Here is a 24,789-nt window from a genome sequence, read left to right on the forward strand (position 1 = left end):
TATTTATAAAAATCAAAATATTGTATTATATGAATAGAAAAAATGTCTTAGCATTTGTTAAATGAATATGATGAAAATAAAAGATAATGGCATTATGTTTCTTTTTTCGATTTGGGATAAAAATAAATTGGTATCTCTTTCAATATATTGGTATTATGTGTATTGTTAATTCTGATTAAATATGTAATTTGATTATCTGTTTAAATTGCATTTGAAAATACGTATATTTAATATAATTTTAATAAAAATAACAAATTTGATGTTGCGGATTCTTATATGGATTTATAAATAAAATTGTTACATATTAATTTATAAAAAAAGTATTTTTACAAAAAAATGGTAAATAAAATATAGAAGATAATAAGTGGTATTTAAAATTGGAAAAATGTAACAAATAAGAAACCATTTAAATGAAAATAATAACGATGATTTGTTAATTTTTTCATTATATGCTCGTATTTATTCATATAAAAAATATATGTATTTAATATTTTATCATCTTAATTGGTATTTATTAATTTTTTCGTATGTAAAAAATAATATAAAATATAAGTTTACAAAATATTATAACCGTATCATTAAATATACCAATATATTATAAATTATATTAAAAGTCTGTTTGTATAACAAAATTGCAAAAATATTTTTTATGGAAAAATTATTATATAAATATATTTTTTATAATTAAAATATCATTAAAAATGTTGTATTTTTTAGAGAAGAATTAATATTTATATCCATAAATACTTTTAATGAATATAGCGAAATTCATTACAACGGTTACATTAATTAATTCTATAGAAAATGGAAAAAATTAATAAATGAAATAAATGTCATAGTTTTTTTATAAATGTATTCATTTATTCATATATTTTAGAGAAAAAAATTAACAAATATGAATCTATCATCATTATTTCATTTATTTAATGAATACAGTTAAAAATGCGAGTCAATATTTTAAAATATGCTTTTTTTTCAATTATTATTTGTTCTTTTGAATATGCGCAAAATGTAATTTACACATTATTTTCTTTTATTATAATAATATTTATTATAGTTTTCGTATTTATTTGTTTTATATTAGTTTTACATTATTGTTTCATGTATTGGTAGGACGTTTATGTTAAGTTAAAGAAGCAATTAAAATTAATTACATATATGTTATAAATATTTCATTTGTTTGCAGGAATTATACTTTATGAACGAGAGAAACATATACCTTGAAAGGAATATAATAAATTTGATAAATAATAGGATATTAGCAGATGCAGACAATCAATTCGATTTATATGATTTTTATCAATCAACTTCGAGTATTGCAAATCAATTTAGTGACTTTGATCATGATGAAGAAATGATACGTCTTCGAAACATTATAGATTCACATATAAAGAAACATAAAGAAAATAATACATTACCCAATTTAAATAATGCAGATAAAAAAACGAAAAAGTTAATCTATGAACTTCAAAAAGAATTAGAAGAAACGAAAAAGGAGATTGATAATATAAGGATTAATGAATTAGAAATACAACCGATGCAAGATAAAAGAGTAATAAAAAGTAATGGAAATATTTCTATATCAGAGCACGAAGATTTTAAACAATTAGAAAATTCTGAAAATATTTTGGAAACTGAATATGATCATTTTGAATATGAATATAATAAAATCATATCAAGTAATAGTTATAAGAAATTCAAAATTAATAAAAAAATAAATAGATTATATAGAAATGTAATTAAGAAGTCGATACTGTCGGTAGCAAGTTGTTTTATGGCAATACCATTAGGAGGGCAGTTAGTACTATTACTACTTGTACCGAATGTGGTTTCCTTAGTATATAGCTTCCAGAAACTCGTAAAATTGTCCTATAAATCATTTAATTTTGATAAACCACCAAGATAACTATTCTTTATTATTATGTTTTATTATACTTATTTACATGATTAAAAATGATATATTTAATATATGGCATAAAAGTTACACTTTTTGCGTTTTATAGAATAATGAAATTTGATTTAATAGTTTGTTTTATTATTATATATTTTTAATTTAATATATAATGAATCTATCTTTGTTTAGTGTTTGCCAAAAATTCGTTTACCCTTATTTCCATCCATACATATTACATATTAATCGATTTTTAGTTTACTCATTTTTAGTTAATATTTATAATAATTTAAATAAACCTGATTTAAGCACACTTATTAATAAAATTATAAACTATATTGACGACTCAGATTTAAGTTTAGAGTTGTGTTTTGGGAAATCCATGTTTTGGGTCAGGGTTCTGTACTATGGGTTCTAGTTTGGTTTTATGGAATTTATGTTTTGGGCTAAGAGTATACTTTTATTAATTTGATAATATTTTTGTCTGTAAATGCTGATTAAATGCATATACCATCTCCGTATCTTTAATCTCGAGATGATGTCTAAATATGCACCCTCCAAAGGGGCATATTCATTATTATAAAAGGGCCGGATAAGATATTTTCCATAGTTATAATACTTCTATATAATTCGATCATATATATTAAATGTGGGAATATTATAACTTCATATTTGTATTTTATTGCTAATTTTTGGTTAACAATATATAAGAACCCTTATTATTTATTATATAAAACATATTAATATGTGGTTATATTGGATTATGCATGATGAAATATCTTTCTTTATTCGATGAAAGATTTTATTTGCGCCACTATTATTTTGTGTTACAATTATTTTTATTTAAATAATAACATTCTTTAACCGAGCAATAATAATCATTTTATATATGAAGCTATAATATACAATTCGATTCATTTGGAACATCTATCTACATTATAATATACCTTCAGGTTAATGATTACATTTTTAATGTCAATTAAACACATTATAAATTCATTATAGATAATAATAAAATATAGGTTAATAAAATATCGATCGAGATTCGATAATACAGCATCATTTATAAAGTCTTTTTATGCATCTACCATTTTTGATAATACAATAAAAATATGCATATTAATAAAAAATTACATTATATATGTATACTATCCTTTTAATTTTCGATTATATATAATATAATTTTATGCAAAAGTTATAATTTATATTGATAGAAATAATTATATATACTTTAATTTATTTACTATAAAGGTATAATATTAGATTAATCACTATTAATTTTTTAATTTTATAGCTTTGAGGTAAAAGATCATTATTATACGCCTATATATATAAACTAGTAAAATATTTTACCAATAACAAATATAGAAATGCTTTTTTATTGTGAAAACTTCATATAATTAAAATTAATATTAATTTTGTTGAGAAAGCAAATAATAATAAATTTTGTTTGAACCAATAATATTTATATTAGGTTATTATATATACAAACTTATATATTTATATTTTAAATATAGTTCTATTATGAAATAATATATATTATAAAATCTCATACTTTAAAACAATGAAGCAAAGGAAATTACTATTGGTTTAAAATATTCTTCGTGAGTGCATTAATTATCTCATTCCAGTATGCAATGATACGCCATTAGTAACAACAATAATAATATTAGATTAACACATTATTAAATAAATAAACATGTTATATGCCATTTATTTAGAAAAAGAAAAATATTAAATTTAAACATAAATATTTTTTTTATTTATTAGAAATTATATAAAAAGTGTAATATTTCACGTTGAACAATAACATATATCAATACATGGCATTCAAATAATGAGATACAAATACATTTTTAGCAATTGTAGTAATAACACATTTATAATTCTTTATATATTTATAATAACATAAAATTGGTGATATTTTTACTATAAGTCTAGATAATGTATAGTTCTCTATATACAAGCGTATAAAAATTAGGAGATATGTTTTATTTAAACTCATTGAAAGGTTAAACAAAATTATACAAGGAAGATGGTCCGAATATTATTAAGAATAGAGATATTTCGCATATGATAGAAATACTTCAAATAAACCACAAAATAAGGATATTTATCTAAATTGCAATAAAATCGAATATATGTTTTATTTATTATATTATTGTATATTGTTTTAAAATTATTATTATTGAGAATAATATTAATATTTCGTTTAATTAATGACAATTTCATATAGAAAGACTACGTAATTGCATAAATTATTTTGGTATTGTATATAATTTTTATATAAAAATGATATTATGTCCATCTACAGATTAAAAACAAAATCTCATTACAATGGACCCCAATGGAATGGTAAATAACTTCATTTTAAAATAAAACATGTCTACCCTTATTTTATTGTTTTTGATTTGCCTACAAATCATATTAAATTTTATTTCAATAAACTTTTCATTAATACATATTTTTATTAATTTTTATAAATATTTTCTTAGTGTGAGACATTTCTTGAAGCTGATAAGATTATTAATGGTGAAAATGGCGCCAGGATGAAGATGGAGGATATTAGAAAAAGCCCATCATTCAATGGATTTTGTCCTAATAATAAATGTGTAACAGATGAACAGTGTATTGGTGCTATGACCATGTATGTATTTTCGAAAGTAGGAGCAGATAAAAATAACGAATATGGTGAATATTTTTTGATGTGGCTAAGTGATAAATTATTTAAGATGCACGAAGACGGCAAAAAAAAAAGCCAAAGCAATATAACTACTTTAGATGAGGCTTATAAAAGCTATTTAGACAAAAATATAGGAAATAATAAATATTGGGATGCTTTAGACAATGTAAAGGGTTTAAAAGATGCTAATCTTAGTCACATGAACGAATTTTATAAGTTACTTAAGCATATATGTAAAACAATTATGCATCATAAAATTAAACCTACCGAATATACGAGCCATCTCGAGAATTCTACCAATAGTTCTAATCAATATATGCTGCTTTATCAAAATGTTTCTGAGTGTGATTCATATCTTCATTTATTGGATAATTTAAAAAAAACATATGAGAAATTTAGAACTACTATTAATAATGGTGATTCAAAATTAGCAAGTTCTCTTCAAACACTTACAACGATAGAAAATACCGATTCATATTTTGTGGAAGGTTTTAAAAATTTCGACTTCAGTGATCAAAAGTGCCAATCAAAATATGATGATAGCATACTCGAAAAATGGAAGGAAACCCAAGATCGAAGTGAGCAAAAAAATAATGAAGGCAATGGGGATAATATTAAACAAAGCAGTCAACCAGAAAGTTCAGTGGCCCAAACACCAAGTCACCCGGCGGGAGCAGGAGGTGCACAAAGCATACCTGATAATGGAGCTGATACATTAGAAAGTAAAGATAAAGTAGTAGGCGATATTCAAAGCAAAGAAAACAGTAAAGGGAGTGAAACAACAGGAATATGTGATATATATGTACCCAAAGAATACAAGCAAACTAGAATATTAATTATAGTTATTTTAATACCCATTACTTTAGCTATTATGTACAAGGTAAATAAAAGAAAACTATGAAGTATACAATTTTTAAAATATTTCCTCACTATAAAATGTTATATATTTTTCATAATTTTATGTTAGTATTTATCATTTGGACGAAGAAATGAATTGAAGAGAAAAAAAAACATGAAAAAGGTTATAAATTTAATGGAAGGGAAAAGACAGATGCAAATAATTATAAAATCATCTAGTCAAAAAAAACAAACTAAAAAATCTATAAATCCTGTTTATGTGGAAAAATCTCCATCAATAAATATATACAAACTTATGCAGGCTGATCCTGTACCATTTATTAATTTAATTTTTTTGGTGATTTTTTTGTTTATAAAAGAAAAGACAATTTTTTGGAAGGATATATTTAATTAACTTAGATTTTAAGTTGAATTAAAAAAATGCATAAATGGATGAATATGTAAAACGTTAAAAATTTTCAAAATATAGCATATATTATAAATATGTACATTTATTTAAAACTGTATTTTTTTTAACAATTGTGAAATAAATTATTATATTATTAAAATGTGTATATTGCTCACAGATTCGATATAGGTAATTTCAAGATCATCGCCTTTTTTTTCAATGAGGTATCCAGCTAAGTTCACATATATTCTTTCAAATTTTTTATTCATAATATAATCTTTATATTCTATGGAAGCACGTAATGAATCTATTTTTTTAATATTGGGTTTTTATGTTCTTTCCTGGAAGGGTTTTGATCATCTACATCTACTGTAGTCATGGCAATTATGGTTTTGTCTTTTGATATCTGCAAAATTAATAAAAATACAATGCATAATTATTGTGAATAATATGAGAAATACGATTTACAACGAAACAGAAAAGAAAAGGTTTCCATACTTGAGCTTTTTTGACTAAAGCATAAAAATATTTCCAAGGATCGCCACGATTTTTTTCGCAAAGTTGGCATATGGTTAATAAGTTTGGGTTGTACGCATGGACAACTGTTCAAAAAAAAAAATAATTTTGCATTATGTAAAATAATATATTATGAATTGGAGGACATGAGAAGCAATAAATAGTATCATATAACATTGTCAACAATAAATCTTATATATTGATGGCAAATAAGTAAAAGTATACAAAACAATTTCTATTAATACAAATTAAAATTTTAACAACAGCATAAAATAATGAAATAAAAATAAAAGTGAATTTTTTTTGGAAAAGAAATAATTTTTTATAGTATAATTTTTTATTAATATATGTTTTTTTAGACATCGTAAAAAATGCTTTCACAAATCTGTATTTTTTTATAAATAACATCGATTTGTCGAATTTTGATTTATATTTTTTTAACTCCCTAGAGAAATAAAAATTTGCAATTGATGCAACATTTTATATGAAAATATGCGCATCCCTATTCCCCATTATTTAAACATATTTTACTTGTTAAAAAGGTTTTAACACGAATAATGTTAAGAATCTAAACAAATTGATAAGTTACATATCCTTTTTAAAATTTTTCATATTCATCAACAGAAAAAGGGGGTCAAAGTTATGTACCATGAGTTATAGTTTTGTTCTATGGAGTTGATGTTTTGTGTTTGGTCTGCAATTTGATTATTTTATTTATAATTTGGCAATATATTGGTCTGTAAATTTATATCAGATATATTTACCATTTTCGGATGTTTAATCACGAAATGGCGGTTGAATATGTAGCTAAAAAAGGGGACAATCATTAATATGAAAGGGTTTGTATAATATGGTTAAAAAATATATATAACTTTCCAGCAAATTGCTATATTGAATCATGAATAACACTATATTTTTCTTTATTTGATGAAACATTTTATTTAGCAAAACTTTTGATTTGGGTTACAATTATTTTAATTTAAATTGTATTATACCAACGGAACAGTATGATAATATTATATATGTAGGTATAAACTATAATAAAATGATTTCGAATATCCCTCTACATTACAATATATATTCAGATTAATATATTACCAATATATAATAGATGCATGGAATGCTGATCGATAATCGACAATACAACGTTATCTATAAAAGATGTTTTATGCATCTAACATTTTTAATAACACGATAAAAATTGAACAATATATACAATATTTTAAGTTTTATAATTTTGAGGTATAAATAAATTATATTTTAAAATGGTTAAAAGATAAAATATAAATATATTAATAAATTTTCATATCATATTTTTCTTTAATAATTATAACTAATATTAAAATATTTTTTTATTGTAAAAATTTCATACAATTAAATAATAATATTAATTTTATCGAAAAAGCACATAATAATAAATTTTATTTAACTAATAATATTTATATTAGGATATTACATATGCAAATTCTCAATTTTGGAATTTAAATATATTGTTATTACGAAATAATATATTTCTAATTTATAATATTGTTGTTCTATAAATGGTGATTAAATATATGCTCCATCTCGTATGTTTAATCTTGAGATTATTCCTAAATATGCACCCCCCAAAGGGGGATGGCCATTAATATGAAAGGGTGTACTGAACATATTTTCATAAGCCATAATACTATATCTAATTCGTTCGTATATATTAAATTTGGCAATACTATAACTTCGCATGCTACATTTTATTGGGAATTTTTGGATAACGATATATAAGAATCCTTATTATTTATTATATAAGTCTTGTTAATCAGGGGCGATATTGAATCATGAATAGCACATTATGTTTCTTTATTTGATGAAACATATTAGCAAAATTTATTATTTGTATCATATTTATTTTAATTTCAATTACAAAGTTCCCAAACAAAACTGTAATAACAAAACTGAATAGGCATCTATAGATTATAATAAAAACCATTTTGAATATTCCTCTATATTACAATATATATTCAGATTAATATGTGTGTTTGTAACATTAATTAAACAAACTACTAATATATAATAATAAAATATAGATTCATAAACAATCGATCGAGGTTCGACAATACAGCGTTATCTATAAAAGGCATATTATGCATCTAACATTTTTAATAACACAATAAAAATTGAACTATATATACAATATTTTAAGTTTATAATTTTGAGGCATAAATAAATTATATTTTAAAATGGTTAAAAGATAAAATATAAATATATTAATACATTTTCATATCATATTTTGTTTTAATAATGACAAATAGTATTATAGATAGAATAGCATTATTATTGCATGTTTATACATATAAGCTAGTAATATATTCTATCAATAATATTGAAATATTTCATAATAAAGTTTTTAAAAAAATATAAAAAGTGCCCCTTTATATCTCTTCATGCATTTCGATATAGAATGTTTTTTTATGCATATTCAGTAAAAAATTATATAAAAATATAATGTATTTTTTAACAGAAATATATAAATATATTTTTTATTGAATGAATGATAAATCAATGGATATAACAGTGCATTATAAAGGCATCAATGTTATATATTTTGTTAAAGATACCAATTGGGATATGAGGTTTTATATTCTAAAAAACTTGATTGATGGGAAACAGTTAAAGATTCAATTTTATCAATTCATTTTTATTATTGCACATTAGAGTGCATTATATTATTAGTGTTTGTAATTCATTATTTTTTAATCTAAAATAGCAATATTTTATCATATAATTAATAAAATATAAATTTTTTAATAAATTATCTGAATGTATATACATTGACAATTAGAAAATTAGAATACATAAGATAAAAATGAACAATACAAAGCATTTATCGAATAATTTATATATTAAAAGAGCAAATATATCTTTTATCTCTCCCCTAACAAAGGGTAATATAACAGCCTAATTACACTTAGTTTTCAATTATACTTTAAACTTGCATCAATAGTTATTTATGTGTTATAAACTAATATTTGCTAAGTATTATTTTAAAAACAATATGCATTCAAAGACTTATTTAAGATTATAAATAGCTCAACAAATACGGGTTTAGTGCTAATTGTCGTTTTAAATAGTGTAAAAGGTGCGTAAAATATATTATAAAATTACCAAATAAGATATATTTTTAAATTGGGTATATAGGAATAAAAATAAAGTTATTGGATTTATTAAAATTGGTTATGAGTTTATCTATATTAAATAAAATCAATATTAAAATTATGCATATTCAATTTATTTTGTAAATTCTATAACTTTAGAAAAAAACTATATTATATATTATAAGAAACAAGTATATAAATATTTAATCTATCTTATTAAATATCTATTTATATACCTTTAATGATTATAATAATAGCCTAATTCATAACTTTTTAGATTTATTCAGCACTTATACTTTAGAAAATCTTCTACTAAAAAAGGATAGGTATAGGTTTTTTATGTTAAAACATAAGTATAAGGAAATATGGTTTACATTCATTATAAAAGTATATGCATTTTTATAATAAACCCATACCACATTTTAGTAAAAATAATATTTTTTGTATAAAACGGATCATACATACATTCAATCGGAAGTGTATTAAACAACCTTTTATTTAATGTAATATAGCCAATTATCATAAAAAGAAATAGAGCGCTTCTTTAGTAATAATATTATTTTGTTATTCTATACTAATTTAATTATTGAGAAAATTATAATACATTTAACTACAGACAGTTGTCATATATAAGGATAAAGTATTTGTGTCACATATTTGGTGCAGCGTATATAAAACAGCATGATCCCCCTCAATTTACAAATCAAAAATAAAATTTCATTATAATGGCTGAAAATATGGTATATGCATTTTTTGATATTGTATTATATATAAATGTCATTAACTTTGTTTTAATAATACACATGTCTAATAATTGTTTTTAATTGTTTTCTTAGTGTCAAAGGTTCAAGACTGTATGGGATGATTTTCCCGAGGGCGTGGGTGAAGATGGAAACAGTCAAATAAAGATTAAAGAATATTGGGATATATTATTCAAAAATAAAAATTATGATAATTATATCGATAAAGTTAATGCTGTATCATTTTGGCTATTTGTACAAAATTTTGGGGATAATTTTTCGTTTACGAAAAATGTAGATAGTAATACCAATATTTTTCATTACATTATGATATGGCTAATTTATACGTTAAAACTAAATAATGGTGACAAAGTAATGGAATTTTATAGTAAATGCATAAATCCTGCTGAAGGATATACTAATTCTATAAAAGATACTAATACTAATGCTTATAATATCTATAAGGATCCTATAAATAGTAAACTATTATCGATGAATAAGGGTATTAATGATATATCTATATTTTATGATGCACTTAAATCGTTATGTAAAATGTATAATGATTTTGCTGACGACGATTCAGATTGCACAAAAAATTTGGGTGATGCCAAAAAGTTTGTTGAAAAATATGAAATGCTTCGTAATAATAATGATACTGGCATTGAAGGCAGTCTATATAGTCAAATATTATCTATACTATCAACTGATTATTATAATTTTGTAAAGAAATGCTATGAAACAAAAGAAGGATGTGGTCGTTTTCCATGCATCCCACCTTATTCACGATGTCCATTAATAAAAAATGCGCTAATTTCAATTACATTTATATTTGTTGCAATACCTATTTTCTTGGAATTTGCTTATAAGGTAAATAAAAAGGAATTTAAAAATATAATCTTTAAAATTTATTTTTGTAATTCTTTATATGGGATTATCAAAAAATGTATATACGATTACCATTTTTATATTAGTATTCATTATTTGGATTTGGTAAACGATCTCAAAAACAATATTTAAGAGAAAAACGAAAAAAAGCAAAGAGGAAAGTGTATAATTATTTATTACTCGAAGAGAGGGATTATTCCAGGAATAGTAATAATTATTGATATGTGTTAAGGCTGACTATTTGGAAATAATCAATTTTTGACCATAATTTGGAACATAATCTTGGGATTTATAAAAATATTTAAATAATGTAATCAATAAAACATAAAGTTATATATGTATATTTATTATATATTTTTTGTATGTTTTTATGTTGTGAATCAGGGTTAAAGTTGTGTTTGTGGAACCCATATTCGGGTTATAGTTAAGTGCTAAATTATGTTTAATTCTGTATAATTTGATAATATATTAATTTAAGTAATTGTTTTAAATATGTATAGGGCAAACTATAATAATTGCATTTCGTGTTAATATAACTTAATGATAATGGCTTATGGGACAATCGATCAAATATTGGAATTGACATCGAAAGATGAATCCAAAGTGCCGATTTGGTTCTATAAGACAACATCGATTTGAATAATTGCAACGTTTAATATGGTAATTTGGGTGAAAGTAAGGGGGCATGTAAGAAAATATTTATTATGATTTCATCTCTCAGTACCACATGGGCTGTACGATAAATGAAAAAAGAAGTTGTTGAGTTGATGAGAAAATGTGATTATTAAATATATACAAACTTATATAAGCTGACCATATGTCATTTATTAATTTATTTTTTTTGTTAATTTTTTTTGTTTTAAAAGAAAAAACGATTATTTATATGATAAATTTATTAACTTTATTTGGGGTATCAGATTCTATGAACCTGATTTTAAAACTCTATATAAATATTAAAATGATAAATAAATAAATTCATTTATTATTATAGGTAACTAAACTCAAAAGTACAATTAAAAAATATATTTATATTATTATGATCTGCATAAATATGATGTTGTTGGAATGGTTCACTTATATTTCAATTATAAATTTATTTATATAATTATAGAATAAAAACATGATTAACATAATGAATGAATAAAAAATATATATTTTATAAAATAATTTATTATTGAAAAGGTTAATAATAAAAATTAAAAAAATGCCCCTATAAACCTCTGTTATATGTTGCATACAATTGTTTTCTATAAATATTCAGTAGAAAATTATATAAAAATATAATGGTATTTTCTAACAAAGGCACATAAATATATGTTTTATTGAATGAATAATAAGTCAATGATATACAATAGTGCATTATAAAGGTATCAACGTTACATATTTTGTTAAAGATACAGTTGGGAATATATGGCTTTATATCATAAGAAAATGGAAAATAGAAAAAGGGTTAAAGAGTCAATTATATTAAATGTCTTTTTATTATTCCATATTAGCATATATTTCTTATCAGCACTTAGTAAATAATCATTTTTAAATTCAAATGGAATTTTTATCATATAATTAACAAAATATAAAATTGTTAATAAATTATTTGAATGCATGTACATTGATAACTATAACAATAGAATATATAAGATAATAACGAAGAATGCATAATATTTAACGAATATTTATCTAAATATATATATTAAAAGAGAAGAATATCTTATCTTTCTCCTCTTAATGTGCAATATAACAACCTAATTACGCTTAGTTTTTTATCGTATTTTAAAAATTGGATCAATAGTTATTTATTTGTTATATATTTAATATTAGCATAAAGGCACAATAAATACGGGTTCAGTGCTAATTTTTGTTTTAAACCGTTGAAAAGATGCTCAAAATATATTACAAAATAACCCAATAAGGTATATTTCTAAATTGATGTACGTAGGAATAATAATAAAGTTATTGAACACATTAAAATGGATTATGAATTTATCTATATTAAATAAAAATAATTTAATTTTATGTGATTTGCATAGGAAATTGGGCATGTGACATAATTTGAAAATACTATAATTTTAGAAAAATCTATATTATAAGAAACAAATATATAAAGATGTAATATATCTTATTAAATAACTATTTATATACTTTAAGTATATAATAATAGCATTGTTAATTTTTAGATTTATACAGCATTTAAGTTTTAGAAAAAGTTAACTAAAAAAGGGGTTGCTATAAGTTTCCTTTGTTCAAAAACCAATAAGAGGAAATATTCTTTAAATTCTTTACAAAAGTATATCCATTTTTATAATAATGTTATACCAGATGTTAGTAAGGATAGTATTTTTTGTATAAAACACATCATTATACATATGGGAAAAATGTTTTAAGCAACCCTATATTTAAGGTAATTTATTTAATTACCATAAACAGAAATGTAGCATTTCTTTAGCAATAATATTATTTTATTATTCTATATTAATTTAATTATTGAAAATTTTATAATATGTTTAACTACAGGCAGCTGATATATATGGGGTTAATGTATTTGTGTAAATATTTGGTGCAGTGCATATAAGACAACGTGATTCTACTCAATTTGCAAATCAAAAATAAAAATTCATTATAATGGATGAACATATAGTATATAAATTTTTTAATAATAATAATTTTCTTTACATTTTTTGATATTATATATAAATATCATTAAACTTTATTTCAATAATCCAAAATCCTAATGGTTGTTTTTAATTGTTTTTTAGTGTAAAATTCTTTCGTTTATATGGGAGGAATTTCCCGATACATTGGGCGATGATGGAAACTATCAATTAAAAAGTGATGGTGCATATAAAACATTTTGCATTAATGAAACATGTGATAGTGATCTCGATAAAATTAACGCTTGGGTTTTAAGCTTGTTTGAGATATTTTTTAAGAATTCGGATTCGCTTATGGAAAGTGCAAAAAGTAACATCAATATTGCTGCATACATTTTGGCATGGTTAAGTCATATATTAAGTCTAAAGGAAAATGAAGGAATAAAAAATCTAAATGGCTTTTATGAGAAATATATAAAGGATAAGGAGAAGTATAATAATCATATACCTGGCGTTCATGGTTATACAAGTTATCAGAATATTATTGATAAATATAAGGAATTGATGACTGATGATATTGAATATATGCTTCAATTTTATGGTCCATTAAAATCATTATGTGAAATGTATAATGCATGTAATTTAAACAGGTCAAAATGCACAAATTGCTTGGAAAAAGCCAAAGATTTTGCTGATAAATATAATAAACTTAATGGAGATTCTAATAAAAATGAAAGCGACCCATACAAAAATGTATTGTATAGTTTATCAACTGATTATGATAATTTTAAAAAGTATTGTGCTGAAAATTGCACTGATTGCAACGATACTTCATCCTTTCCAGAGATAAAAGCACCACAAGGTTCTTTCCAAATTTTTGAAGCTACATCACCAATTTCGCCGATAGCAAGCATATTAATTCCAGTTTTATTGACATTTTCAATAACATTTTTCTTGGGAATTGCTTATAAGGTAAATAGTAAGGAATTTATAAATATAATATTTAAAAATTACTTTCATTAAATATATCCAAACTTTAACAAACATCATATGCTTCTCAACCTTTTATATTAGTATTCATTATTTGGATTCGATAAACGACTTCAAAGACAATATTTAAGAGAAAAACTAAAAAAAATAAAGAAGAAAATGAATCGTTATATATGATTCGAAGAGAGTGATTATTCCAGGAGAAGTAATAATTATTGATATATGTCAAGAAGCTGTCTATTGGAAATACATAATTTTGTGGTCTATAAGAATATTTAAATAATATAATAAATCAAACATAAAATATATATGTATAGCTATTGTATTTTTGCATATTTTTTGTATTACTTTTATATGGTTTTATGCTGTGAATCAGGGTTGATGTTGTGTTTGTGGAACCCATATTCGGGTTAGGTTTAAGTGCTATAATGAATTTAATTTTGCATAATTTGATAACGTTTATTAGTTTAAAGAGTTGTTTTAAATATATATAAGAAATAAATTATTAAAAACAAATGTAGGACAAGTTATAGTGATTGAATTTCGTATTAATATAACTTAATAATAAATGTGGTAAACCATGTATTTTTTGTATTTATTGCTAATTTGATATTAATGGTTATGGGGCAATCGATCAAATGTCGGAATCGATACAGACAGATGACCCCAAAATGTCGATTTGTTATAGAATAGACGTTGTTTTAAATAATTATAATATTTAATATAGGAATATGGGTGATAATAGTGGAACATGCAAGAAAATAATTTATAATTATTTCATCTGAAAGGACTTTTAAAATGGTGTCCTTCCCCAATGCCACTTGAATCGTATGATAAATGGAGATAAGAAAGTTGTTGGGTTGAGGAGAAAATGGGATTATTAAATATATACAAGCACATGCAGGATATTCCTGTACCATTTATTAATTGATTTTTTTGTTTATAAAAGAAAACGATTATTTATATGATAAATTTAATTAATGACTTTCATTTTGAGGTTCAGGTTCTATGAACCTGATTTTAAAACTCTATACAAGTATTAAAAATAATAAATGAGTAAATTTATTTATTATTATAGGTAAATAAACTCACAAGTATAGTTAAAAAATATATTTATATAATTATAATAAAAAATTATATATTATTATTGAAAAAGTTAATAATAATATTTAAAAAAAATGACCCTATAAACCCCTGTTATATGTTGCATACAATTGTTTTCTATAAATATTCAATAAAAAATTATAAAACTATATTAGTATTTTCTAACATAGATATATAAATATTTGTTTTATTGAATGAGTATTAATCAATGACATATAATAGTGCATTATAAAGGTATCAATGTTATATATTTTGTTAAAGATACAATTTAGGATATACGGTTTTATGTTATAAAAAACTGGATCGATGGGTGGGTTAAAGATTCAATTCATGTTAAATGTCTTTTTATTATTCCATAATATCATGTATTATATTATCAGTGCTTAATAAATCATCATTTTTTTAATTTTAAATAGCATTATTTGTCATAGAATTAATAAAATATAGAATTTTTAGTAAATTGCTTTAATGCATATAAATTGATAACTATAACAATAGAATATATAAGATAAAATGAACAATACAGAATATTTAGCTAATATTTATATATTAAAAGATAAAATATATCATATCTTTTTCCTCTTAATGTGCAATATAACAACCTAATTGCAATTAGTTTTCTATTATATTTAAATTTTGGATCAATAGTTATTAGTGGTATATATTTAATATTCACTATGTGTTATTTTTATAATAATTTGCATACAATGACATATTTAATCTTATAAATAGCTCAATAAATATGGGTTCAGTGCTAATTGATGCTTTAAACCGTATAAAAGATGCTAAAAATATATTATAAATTACCTAACAAGTTATATTTCTAAATCGAAGCACATAGGAATAAAAATAATGTTATCGCACTCATTAAAATTGATTATGAATTTATCTATATTAAATAAAAATAATTTAAACATATGTAGATGTAATTAAAAAATGGAACAACACAACGCATTTTGTAAATACATAATTTTAGAAAAAACTATATTGTATATTATAAGAAACAAGTATATAAACATTTACATTTTTTTAAAAATGACTATTTATGTACTTTTAAGGACTATCGCAATAATAACATTTTTTGTATAAAATGCATCATATATACATATACCAATTCTATATTTAAGGCAATTTAGCTAATTCCAATAAAATAAGTATAATATGTTTAATGAAAGATAATTGTTATGTAAAGAGCTTAAGTAAATGCAAGGCATATTTTATGCAATATACAAATAATATCATCCCTCATAAGCTTCAAATCACAACATAATTTCATTATAATGTCTAAGGAAGGGGTATATAATTTTTTTAAATAAAATGTGCTCTTCGCATGTGATTCATATGCTGGGTATCCTATAAATTATATTATTTTTCATTTAGTAACATTTACATTAATATATTTTTTTCTTTAATTCGTAAAATATATTCGTAGTGTACGTACATTAATTTTGTCAATAAATTAATTAAATCGAATACGACAGGAACGGAGGGAAAAATTGAAAATCATAAGTCATTGAACACTAATTGCCCTAACGAAAAATGTGATACTGATAGCCAAAAACTTAGCTCTGCTTTTATATTATTGATAAAATTCTTTTCGATCGATGATAATTTAGAAAATGACAAACATGCTGAATATGCTATTTTATGGTTATGTTATAAAATTCAGCAATATCAAAATGGAGAAATCATCGCATTAAAAGATTTCATTACTGAACATATAGAAACAAATACAAATTATAATTGGAAAACAAAAAAAGGTATAGGTAATAAGTCCTATAAGGAATTTATAGATAAAAAACAAAGTTTGATAAATATGGATGTTAAAATTATGTCTAAATTTCACGAAGCATTACAAATTTTATGTAATATGTATAATGAGAATAAAGAAAAAAATATAAATTGCACAAAATGTTCGCAAAATTCTGAAGAATTTTTAAAAATTTTTAAAGAACTTAATGAAGATTCTAATGTTACCAAAGATAGTCCCTATTACCAAGTATGGTGTACTTTATCAACTGATTATGATAATTTAAAAAATGAATGTATTAAAAATTGTAAGGAATGCACCGAACTTCCAACCCTTCCAGAGATAAAAGAATCAAAAAAATATGTACAAGATTATGCAGAACTTTCTGCACAAGGTTCTGAAGCTACATCATCAAGTTCATCGATAGCAAGCAAATTAGTTCCAGTTTTATCGATATTTGTTGCAATACCAATTTTCTTGGGATTTGCATATAAGGTAAATAATAAGGAATTTATAAATATAATATTAAAAATGATTTTCATTAAATATATGCAAACTTTAACAAACACCATATGCTTCTTAACATTTATATTAGCATTCGTTATTTGGATTTGATAAACGGCTTAATAGACAATATTTAAGAGAAAAAGTAAAAAAAATAAAGAAGAAAATGAACATTAATATATAATTTGAAGAACAGTAATAACTATTATATATATTAGGAAACTGTCTATTTGGAAATAAGTAATTTTGTGCCATAATTTTTGATCACAATTTTTGTGTTTATAAAAATGTTTAAATAATATTATCAATAAAGCATAAAGTTACATATATATATTTATTGTATTCTGCATATTTTTTATATGATTTTTATGTTGTGAATTAGGGTTGATGTTGCGTTTGTTGTTCCATATTCGGGTTAGGGTTAAGTATTATATTGTGTTAAATGTTGTATAGTTTTAATAATTTGATAATATTTATTAGTTTAAAGAATGTTTTAAATAAATAAATAAATATAAATATATATATAATAAACAATTATTAAAGGCATGTATAGAATATTTTGCAGTTTTTAAGATTTATATTAAGTTTAAATATCTAAGAAAAAATGAGGATGAATATTACTATGAAAAGGAACGAATAAAGTAATAAATTTTGACAAATTAAAAAAATTGAATTTCGTGATAATATAACTTAATGGGCTAGTTGATTAAACATTGGAATCGATTTAGACAGATTATTCCAAACTATCGATTTGATTATAGAAGCGATGTTGATTTAAATAATTACAACATTTAATATGAGAAGCTGGGAGAGAAAAATGGGAATTAAAAATATAATTTATTATAATTTCAACCAAAAGGGCACTTAAAATGATTTAATTCCTCAGCACCATCGAAACCAGATGATTAATGAAGAAAGTGATGGAGATAAAGAAGTTGCTGAGGTGATAAGAAAATCGGATTATTAAATATATACAAACATATTCAGGCTGATCATATGCCATTTATTATTTTATTTTTTTTGTTGATTTTTTTTGTTTATAAAAGACAAGAACGATTATTTATATGATAAATTTAATTGATACCTTTTATTTTGGGGTTCAGATTCTATGAACCCGATTTTAAAACTCTATATAAGTATTAAAAATGATAATAAGTAAATTCGTTTATTACTATTACTATAGGCAAATAAATTTATATGCATAATTAAAAAATATATTTATATAATTATAATACGAAATTATATATTATTATGATCTGCATAAATATGATATCGCTAGAATGCCTCACTTAATTTTAAATTTTAAATTTATTTATATAATTCTAAGAATAAAACATTATTAACATAATGAATGATTAAAAAATATTTTTTATAAAATCATATATTATTGTAAAAATTAATAAAATTTTTTTTAAAAATTCCCCTATAAACTCTGTCATATGTTGCATACAATTGTTTTCTATAAATATTCAGTAAAAAATTATATAAAAATATAATGGTATTTTCTAACAAAGATATATAAATATTTGTTTTATTGAATGAATGATAAATCAATAACATATAATAGTGCATTACAAAGGTACCAATGTCATATATTTTGTTAAAGATACCATTTGGGATACACGATTTTATATTATAAAAAACTGGATCAATGAGAAAGGGTTAAAGATTCAAATCATCATAAATGTCTTTTATTATTCCATATTACCATGTATTATGTTATTAGTGCCTGTGAATCATAATTTTTTAATCTAAAATATTATTGTTTTATCATAGAATTAATAGAATATTGGATTTTTAATAAATTATTTGAATGTATATACGTTGATAACGATAACAATAAAATACATAAGATAAATGAACAATGCAAAACATTTAGATAATGTTTATCTAAATTTATATATTTAAAAGAGCAAATATATTTTATTTTTCTCCTCTTAAAGTGCAACATAACAATCTAATTACTCATAGTTTTCTATTATGCTTTAAAAATTGCATCAATACTTATTTATGTGTTATATATTTAGGATTTGCTATGTATTATTTAAAAAATAATCTGGATTTAAAGACTTATTTAAGATTATAAATAGCTCAACAAATACGGGTTTAGTGCTAATTGTTGTTATAAACCATAGAAAAGGTGCTCAAAATATATTATAAAATTGTCCAATAAGGTATATTTTTAAATTGAAGTACATAGGAATACAAATAAATTTATTGGATATATTAAAATGGATCATGAATAATTTATATTAAATAAAAATAATATAAATTTATGTATATGCAATTAGAAAATGGCATAATGCATCTTAATTTAAAAATACTATATTATATATTATAAGAAACAAGTATATAAAAATGTAATTTATCTTATTAAATAACTATTTATATAATTTTAAGATTATAGTAATAATGGAATATTGTTTTTTTAGACTTATACAGCATTTAATTTTTAGAAGGGTAATCATTAAAACATAAGATATAAATATGTTCCTTTTCTATCTTCAAACAAAATATAAGGAAATATGATTTAAATTCATTATAATAGTATATCTATTTTTGTAATAAAGCTATACATATGTTAGTAAGAACCGTATTTTTTGTATAAAATTCATCATATATATAATTAATCAAAAGTGTACTAACTAGCCATCTATTTAAAGTAATTTAGTTAATTGACATAAAATAAGTGTAATATGCTTGAAGAAAGATAATTGCTATACACAGAACTTAAGTAAATACAGCATATATTTTATGCAATATATATAAATAATATAATCCCACATAATCTCCAAATTATAACGGAGTTTCATTATAATGAATAAGGACCTGGTATATAATTTTTTTAAATACAACATGGTCTTCACATATGATTCATATGTTGAATCGCATATAAATTATATTAATTTTCATTTTAGTAACATTTGCATTAATACATTTTCTCTTTAATTCATAAAATATATTCGTAGTGTGATGTAATTAAAGGGATTGATGATTTAATTGAAGTGGAAGTGAAAGCGGAAGGAATAGAAACTATTCGTGATGAGTTATTTAACACGTATTGCCCTACCAACAAGGGGGGGAAAATGAGGCAACAGGGACAAGATGGGCATTGTATTGGTTATAGCGAAACAGTTATCTCTGCTTTTATATATTTGCAAGAAACACTTAAGAGTAATTATAGTCCAGAAGAATTAGAGAGTGATAAACTTGCTCAATATGCTATTTTGTGGTTAAGTTATAAAATTAATCAACATCCGAATAAAAAATTTGGAACAAATGATATTTATAATAATTTTAAAAAATATAATTATTGGAATTTAAACCATAATAATTACATAGAACAAATAAAAAAATATGTGGATATTAAAGATATGACTAAATTACATGAAGCATTTATATTATTATGTAAAATGTATACTGAATTTAACGATGAAACCAAAAATTGCACAAAATGTTCGCAAAAAGCTAGTGAATTTGTTAAAAGTTTTAAAGAACTTAATGACAATTCTAATCATATTGATGGAAGTTCATATAGTCAAATATTGTTAACATTATCAAAAGATTATGATAATTTAAAAAATAAATGTGATAATGGCCAATCTAGCAATTTTCCATCCCTTCCACCGATAAAACCAACAAAAAGTTCTACACAAAATAATATAGAAGCTTCTGTACAACTTTCTGAATATAAACCATCAAGTTCTTCAGTAGAAAACGCATTAATTCCAGTTTTATCGATATTTGTTGCAATACCAGTTTTTTTGGGAATTGCTTATAAGGTAAATAATAAGGAATTTATAAATATAATATTAAAAATTATTTTCATTAAACATATGCAAACTTTAACAAACATCATATGGTTCTTAACATTTTATATTAGTATTCATTATTTGGATTTGATAAACAGCGTCATAGACAATATTTAAGAGAAAAAATAAAAAAAATAAAGAATAAAATGGCCAGTTATGTATGATTCGAATAGTAGTGATTATTTCAGGAATAGTAATGATGATTGATACATGCTAAGAAAGTTTATATTTGGAAATAAGCAAATTTTTGGGTCTATAAGAATATTTAAATAATATAATCAATAAAATATAAAGTTATTATGTATATTTATTGTATTTTGCACATTTTTTGTATAATTTTTATGTTGTGAATTAGGGTTGATGTTGCGTTTGTTGTTCCATATTCGGGTTATGGCTAAGTATTAAATTGTATTTAATTCTGTATAATTTTATAACATTTATTAATTTAAGAAACTTTTTAAAATATATATAGGAAAGAAGTTTTAAAAATGATAGAATTTGTAATGTTTGATATTTATATTAGTATTGATTATTTGGGTTCTGTAAAGGATTTCATAGACAAACATTAAGGGAAAAAATATAAATAATAAAGATAAAACTAAATGATAGGTATATTAATTTGGGGATGCTGATCGATATATTTTATGATATTTCTATATTGATATATAATTAATTATTAAATTAAGTTTTATGACAATAATAAAAATAATATAAATACGAAACAAAAATTTTTAATGTAAAAAAAGTGATCGCATCGATATAAAGGATAATAAAACGGAAAATATAATTGAATTATAGGATTAATTATTTGATTTAATCATAAATTAATTACATTCAATATATTTTAATGAAAAGAGATGAAAAATTACATGTTAAATGATCACTTTTAAAACGATAAAATGCTGTGATGATAATTTAAATAGGCATTATGTATCAAGATAATTTAATTTTATTAATATATGTATCCCGATATTAAAGTATCAAAGGACATTTACTTGGGGCATATTGCTGTTTATTAGATCACATTTGTTCTACTAAGTCTAGAATGGTTGCATATATAATATCTCTATCTATTTTATTGATGTTAAAATTTCTACGCTCACAAATCTACGAAAAAAATGGATAAATATATAAAATATGTCAATATTTTGTATGTGAATATCATAAAATATATGAAATATAGAGAAAGACACTTAAAATAAATGTTAAAATGAGAATGAAATGATTATATTATTATCTTTTGAGATTGTTTACAGCGTTGATATAAGTAACTTCAACGTTATCGTCTCGGTGTTTAATTATATATCCGGCTATGTTAGAACCCAATTTGGCTAATGCTTTCTCAGCATTAATGTAAGTTTCGATTGGTTTTGTATTTTCTAAAAATTCGATCAAATTAGTTTTTTTAACGATAGTACCGAAAAAATTTATAGTTCTTGTAGGACACACAATTACAGTTGTGTCATTTGATACCTACAAAATTAGTGAATAAAAAAATATATGTATTGTGTAAATTAATGTATAATAATATGAATAATAGTATTTTTAGAGGAATAATGGGGAAAACCATCCTTACTTTAATTTTTGCGGCTACAGCAAATCTTTTTCTGGCGCTTCTAACCGTTTGATATATGCTACTTTGCTCCATTATGACTAAAAATGGGGTATATACACGAGCAAGATATCCTAAAAAATAATTATTTTGCACATATAAATGAAATATTATGAATATAATAAAATATTAATGAAAATAATAGTCAAGGAATAGAAAATCGAAAGATGGGTAAATAGTGATAGCCATATATTAAATTTATTGATTATTTTTTATGTACCAATAATAAATATATCATCCACTTTTTGTTTATCATTGTAATCCCAGATAGTATTTATTACATCAGTGTACTAATGAAAAAAAGATATGTATATATATAATAATGATTATTTATTTTTAAGTTATTTTTATATGCTAAATATTGTTTGATATTTGATACCTTAGAGGCAGATGGGATGGTAACATGAATCATTCCAATATCTATATTTCCAATTTTCTTAGAATATATAGGTATGTTTTCATTTTCTGAAGGATTGATCGAGTAACCGTCCATATTCTCAGCAAGTTTTAGTAAAAGTGTTGATGAGTCTTTTGCATGATCCAATGCTATTGAAGCTTCTTCTAAGTTTTCACATATCATATCGTCGTCGTATTCATCAAATCTGCATATAAATATTATTGGTGAAAGGGAGATTATTTTTAATGTGTAAAAAAAAAAGAAAGAAATGAATTTATGATGGGATTTTGAATATTTAATGATTATGAAGGGATGCGCTTGGCGAATATGCATATTTATATAATATGTATATATATTTTCATTTTTTCATACACAGATGTTTGGTTTGCTGGTTCGGCAGCACCATCTGAAGCAGTTTCGCTTGCAAATGCTACATTTTGCATATATCCTGCGAGACTTAAAAGTGTCAAAGCAATCGTAATATATCTTTTATTCATTTTTGGATTCGATAAGTAAAGTATTAATTTAAAAGATTACAAACATGTTATATTATAAGAGATTTAAAATATAAGTAAACGAATATGAAAGGAATTTATAAAAAATTAATAATTATTAAAAATAAAAAAATAAAAAATAATAAATTTATATAATTATTTAAATGGAAAATTTTTTATTTAAATGAATCATTGTAAGGGAAGAAAAACAGCGTAAAAAAATTATAGAATATGAAAAATATATTGTTTTGAATTTTTCTAATACAATAATTTTTTATATGTTATGCGTTGTACCGGTTTTCAGGGTTTAGGGTTTAGGTTTAGGGTTTAGGGTTTAGGGTTTAGGGTTTAGGGTTTAGGGTTTAGGTTTAGGGTTTAGGGTTTAGTTTAGGGTTTTTAGGGTTCAGGGTTTAGGGTTTAGGGTGTAGGTTTAGGGTTTAGGGTGT

At 22.5% G+C, this 24,789-nt stretch overlaps 7 protein-coding genes and 1 pseudogene across 7 annotated transcripts, besides 1 other annotated feature; 6 read left to right on the forward strand and 2 right to left on the reverse strand.

The window, feature by feature from the left end:
- Positions 1–942: 942 nt before the first annotated feature.
- On the forward strand, positions 943–1,906 carry PCHAS_1147100 (fam-b protein; the record flags this gene model as incomplete). Its single annotated transcript, XM_016798759.1, has 2 exons — positions 943–1,011; positions 1,187–1,906. The coding sequence occupies 2 exons, from the start codon at positions 943–945 to the stop codon at positions 1,904–1,906; spliced, it is 789 nt and encodes a 262-aa protein (XP_016654129.1).
- Positions 1,907–4,228: 2,322 nt separating this feature from the next.
- On the forward strand, positions 4,229–5,826 carry PCHAS_1147200 (CIR protein; the record flags this gene model as incomplete). The annotated part of the gene is made up of 3 exons (XM_016798760.1): positions 4,229–4,246; positions 4,387–5,454; positions 5,542–5,826. 3 exons carry the CDS (start codon positions 4,229–4,231, stop codon positions 5,824–5,826), a joined length of 1,371 nt encoding a protein of 456 aa, XP_016654130.1.
- Positions 5,827–5,966: 140 nt separating this feature from the next.
- Positions 5,967–6,423, reverse strand: PCHAS_1147250 (annotated as a pseudogene).
- Positions 5,967–6,423: a sequence feature (fam-a protein, pseudogene).
- Positions 6,424–10,192: 3,769 nt separating this feature from the next.
- On the forward strand, positions 10,193–11,313 carry PCHAS_1147300 (CIR protein; the record flags this gene model as incomplete). The annotated part of the gene is made up of 3 exons (XM_016798761.1): positions 10,193–10,207; positions 10,304–11,074; positions 11,179–11,313. 3 exons carry the CDS (start codon positions 10,193–10,195, stop codon positions 11,311–11,313), a joined length of 921 nt encoding a protein of 306 aa, XP_016654131.1.
- Positions 11,314–13,616: 2,303 nt separating this feature from the next.
- On the forward strand, positions 13,617–14,847 carry PCHAS_1147400 (CIR protein; the record flags this gene model as incomplete). Its single annotated transcript, XM_016798762.1, has 3 exons — positions 13,617–13,646; positions 13,846–14,652; positions 14,755–14,847. The coding sequence occupies 3 exons, from the start codon at positions 13,617–13,619 to the stop codon at positions 14,845–14,847; spliced, it is 930 nt and encodes a 309-aa protein (XP_016654132.1).
- A 2,207-nt stretch (positions 14,848–17,054) lies between these two features.
- PCHAS_1147500 (CIR protein) lies at positions 17,055–18,212 on the forward strand (the record flags this gene model as incomplete). Its single annotated transcript, XM_016798763.1, has 3 exons — positions 17,055–17,069; positions 17,207–18,019; positions 18,120–18,212. 3 exons carry the CDS (start codon positions 17,055–17,057, stop codon positions 18,210–18,212), a joined length of 921 nt encoding a protein of 306 aa, XP_016654133.1.
- Positions 18,213–20,845: 2,633 nt separating this feature from the next.
- On the forward strand, positions 20,846–22,004 carry PCHAS_1147521 (CIR protein; the record flags this gene model as incomplete). The annotated part of the gene is made up of 3 exons (XM_051320999.1): positions 20,846–20,860; positions 20,998–21,810; positions 21,912–22,004. 3 exons carry the CDS (start codon positions 20,846–20,848, stop codon positions 22,002–22,004), a joined length of 921 nt encoding a protein of 306 aa, XP_051176954.1.
- An 856-nt stretch (positions 22,005–22,860) lies between these two features.
- Positions 22,861–24,346, reverse strand: PCHAS_1147541 (fam-a protein; the record flags this gene model as incomplete). The annotated part of the gene is made up of 6 exons (XM_016800072.2): positions 22,861–22,947; positions 23,095–23,313; positions 23,417–23,526; positions 23,673–23,742; positions 23,832–24,054; positions 24,222–24,346. 6 exons carry the CDS (start codon positions 24,344–24,346, stop codon positions 22,861–22,863), a joined length of 834 nt encoding a protein of 277 aa, XP_016655125.2.
- Positions 24,347–24,789: the final 443 nt, after the last annotated feature.

The sequence above is a fragment of the Plasmodium chabaudi genome (genome assembly GCF_900002335.3).
Source record: "Plasmodium chabaudi chabaudi strain AS genome assembly, chromosome: 11".
Lineage (NCBI taxonomy): Eukaryota > Apicomplexa > Aconoidasida > Haemosporida > Plasmodiidae > Plasmodium > Plasmodium chabaudi.